Raw genomic sequence first — 3,046 nt, 5'->3', positions numbered from 1 at the left:
GTGTGTGTGTGTGTGTGTACCAGCTTGCTGTTTAGTCTGCAGTGACAAAGAAAAATGCAAAGAAATGGTTTATCTAATGACTCATTATAGACCAACAGATTTGCAGTCAATTAATAACTGCAAAAGTCTGTTATTAATTGATTACTTACATTTGCATTTAATTGCTGCATTAATGAGCATCATTCTCTGAGCAGCAGGGACTGCGCCTCTCCAATCAGCTCCTGCTTTGCTCTGTGGTGAGGCGCACTGCTGCAGATTTGCATTATCTAAAAACAGATGATGACATGGAAGCTAAAAACTCTAGGAAAGGAAATATAACAGACTCATTAGCACTACTAGACACTTTTATTTATCTATTTATTTATTTAGTTTTTAGATGCACTTGGGGAAAAAATCATTTATCATTTAAAACACAATGCATGTCTTTTCTGATTGTGAATTCATGAATTCACAATTTCTACATCTCATTCAGCACGGGGGGAAAAATCTGCAATTCCAGCTTCACAGTCCAGATTTCAGAGTCTTGTCTTGCACTTAGCTGTTTAATCTCTTTCTAAATTACAGATATTTATGAGATTTGGCCTCCATAAATAGGGTTCTTCATAGAGTTTAAAGGAACAATAGTTTCTTTCATGTTTATTTCCTGTGCAGGTTGTTCTCCCGTAAATTCAAATAAGGTGACGTCCATAGGTTTTCAACTTCCTAGTGTTACTAATAAAAATGTCTGTCTGTGCTTCTTAGGCCAAAGCTCGAGGACGGTCAGCTCCTCTACAAGCATAGAAAGCCTCTCCGGTGGCCGTGGTCAATCCACCGCCTCCCCGCCTCTTCCCCCATCCAGAGGGAGTGATGTCAGCACTTCATCCCCGCCCCTCTCCGCCACCAAGAAGGAGTCCTTCTTTAACATCACTCGCTCGCGCTCCCACAGCAAGACTATGGGCAAGAAAGAGATGGTAAGTCTTTTTAATTTTCTCTCACAGCTTTAACCATAATCCCTTCTTTGTAGGGTTTCCTTCAGTTTCCAATTTTCTCTGTTTGTGTTTGTGGGATCAACAGGAAGAAGACCTGGAAGCCCAAGTGTCTTTCCTGCAGGGCCAGATCAACGACCTGGAGGCCATGAGCAAATACTGTGCTAAGATGATGAACACACACATCTGTAAGTTCAGCCACACATGGTTACATGGCTTAAAAAAAAACCATTCAGTCTAATTCCACTCGTGCGTCAGCGTCTGCTGCAGGTTATATTTTTGTCTAACTTAAATTTGTAAATTTCCAAATTTCTAATTTTGCTAAAAATTTACTGACAATAATAATACTGTTTATGTTTTCGAATTGTAATATAGTGATAGTAATATAGTCGATTTTTGTGGCCGATCAGTGCCTGACCACTCATTGTTCCTCTAGGTAAAATCCAGGAAGTGATTCTCCAAGAACACATCGAGAAAGAGGATGAGGTCCTGGTCTCACTGGCTGGACTCAAACAGGTGACTGTGTGAGCAGATGCTATAAGTGTGTATTCATTTTTGTGATGTCCCTTTTATAATCATATTCACTAACTCATCTCTGTGGCCTCCTCCTCCCTGTCAGATTAAAGACATCCTAAAGGGAGCGCTGCGCTTCAACCAGAGCCAGCTGGAAGCTGAGGAGAATGAAGAAATCACCATTGCTGACGATCACTACACGTCCACAGCAGCAGCAGGTGAAACTGTTCTAAGCACCAGCAGCCTCCACAGTGGCCAGCAACAGCAGGCAAACATCAGGCCGAGCAGGGACTCCGAGCTGGAAGGGAGCGCGAGCATGGACGAGAAGGAGGAGGAGCAGGCCATGACACCATTTGATCAACAGGTCAGCGTTTTTCCTGTCTGCGTAAATTATTGCTCTGTACCTCTGCCAGCTGTATTGGCATCAAATACAGTTTAACGTTCACTCCATACAGGATTATGTTTCGTCGTCTGTTCTGCTGTTTGACCCTTTGATCCCAGGATTCATTCATTTTAAATCCTAATCCCTTTCATGTCTGCAAGTCTGTGTTCAGAGTGGTTTTGTATCTTTCCAGGATTATGGTGTGTCATGCTAAATCTGCTCTCCTAAGAATTATACCATTTCTGAATGATACCGCCCAGCACAGCAAGTTTATCTCAAAACACTCAGCTTTAGGCCAAGGCAAGCGTGATCTCACACTTTAGGCATTTATGCAGTTTTAAAAAAAGATTCTTGCATGCAGGTGGCGTCTTCTCTGGGCTTGGAGGGCAAAAACTGGGACGATTACATCCTTATTTCCCAGGACGGAGACCTACACGCCGAAACTGGAGGAAAGTCTGCATCCGAGCGCACTCCTCCAATCAGACGGGGGCGTGGCATGGTGCGGATGGAGCCTGAGGGTGCGGCTGGAACTTTCCAAGATCCCCTAATGGCAGGCACCACATCAGGTTCCTCCAGCCCAGATGAAGGCTCCACCCACAGCAAGGACTCTGACTTTACCATCGTTAACCCGAACGACCTGTGAACGTGTTAAATCACCGCCCTATTCCTTCACCTATACCCGTTCTGGTTCATATCCATTCAGCGGGGTTTGATCAGAGAAAAGTGACCTGGAATTGGTGAGGGGACTTTAGGTCAATGGTGAAACTGAAACTGCTCTCAACATAGAAATTGAACACATGGACTGTGACACTTGTGTCACAAATACCCGATACTCTCTCTTTAATCTGTGCCACTTCAGTCCTGTCTGAGCTGATGCTGTATGCTGTCTCATCTCCTTATTATGCTGGGCCTTTTTAGTGGGTACAATCTAACCTCATCCGTCACTCATGATGATTTGTAGTTCCCTGCTCTACAGAGAGAGGGCGCCATTGAACTGCTTACCCTGTCACTACAAGATGATTCTAAAGAGTTGGACCTGAAACTGCAGTTTACCTTCAGGAGGGGACTCCTTTTCTCTTACTGTAATGATTGAGAGTGTGGTGCTGTTGTTCCTCGTGAATGTGGAGCTCTGGCCACACCTCTGCCTGTGTTCTGTCTGCGTGTATGCCTCTAAAGAGGAAGCGCT

General features: G+C 44.2%; 1 protein-coding gene across 2 annotated transcripts in view; it reads left to right on the top strand.

Annotated features, from left to right (window-relative positions):
* Positions 1-2,578, top strand: part of tbc1d5 (TBC1 domain family, member 5) — a 22,937-nt gene extending 20,359 nt beyond the window's left edge. For both annotated transcript variants that reach the window (XM_042223629.1, XM_042223628.1), the window contains 5 exons: positions 742-950; positions 1,054-1,153; positions 1,402-1,481; positions 1,585-1,842; positions 2,222-2,578. In XM_042223629.1, the coding sequence (XP_042079563.1) occupies positions 742-950; positions 1,054-1,153; positions 1,402-1,481; positions 1,585-1,842; positions 2,222-2,503 (929 nt within the window). In that variant the 3' untranslated portion in view covers positions 2,504-2,578. The remainder of the gene's footprint in view (positions 1-741; positions 951-1,053; positions 1,154-1,401; positions 1,482-1,584; positions 1,843-2,221) is intronic.
* The last annotated feature ends 468 nt before the right edge of the window (positions 2,579-3,046 follow it).

Source organism: Haplochromis burtoni, unplaced genomic scaffold (genome assembly GCF_018398535.1).
Source record: "Haplochromis burtoni strain Fernald_Lab_line unplaced genomic scaffold, NCSU_Asbu1 Contig_116, whole genome shotgun sequence".
Taxonomy (NCBI): domain Eukaryota; kingdom Metazoa; phylum Chordata; class Actinopteri; order Cichliformes; family Cichlidae; genus Haplochromis; species Haplochromis burtoni.
Note: the sequence above shows the minus strand (reverse complement) of the source record. Positions and strands in the feature narration are given on the sequence as shown.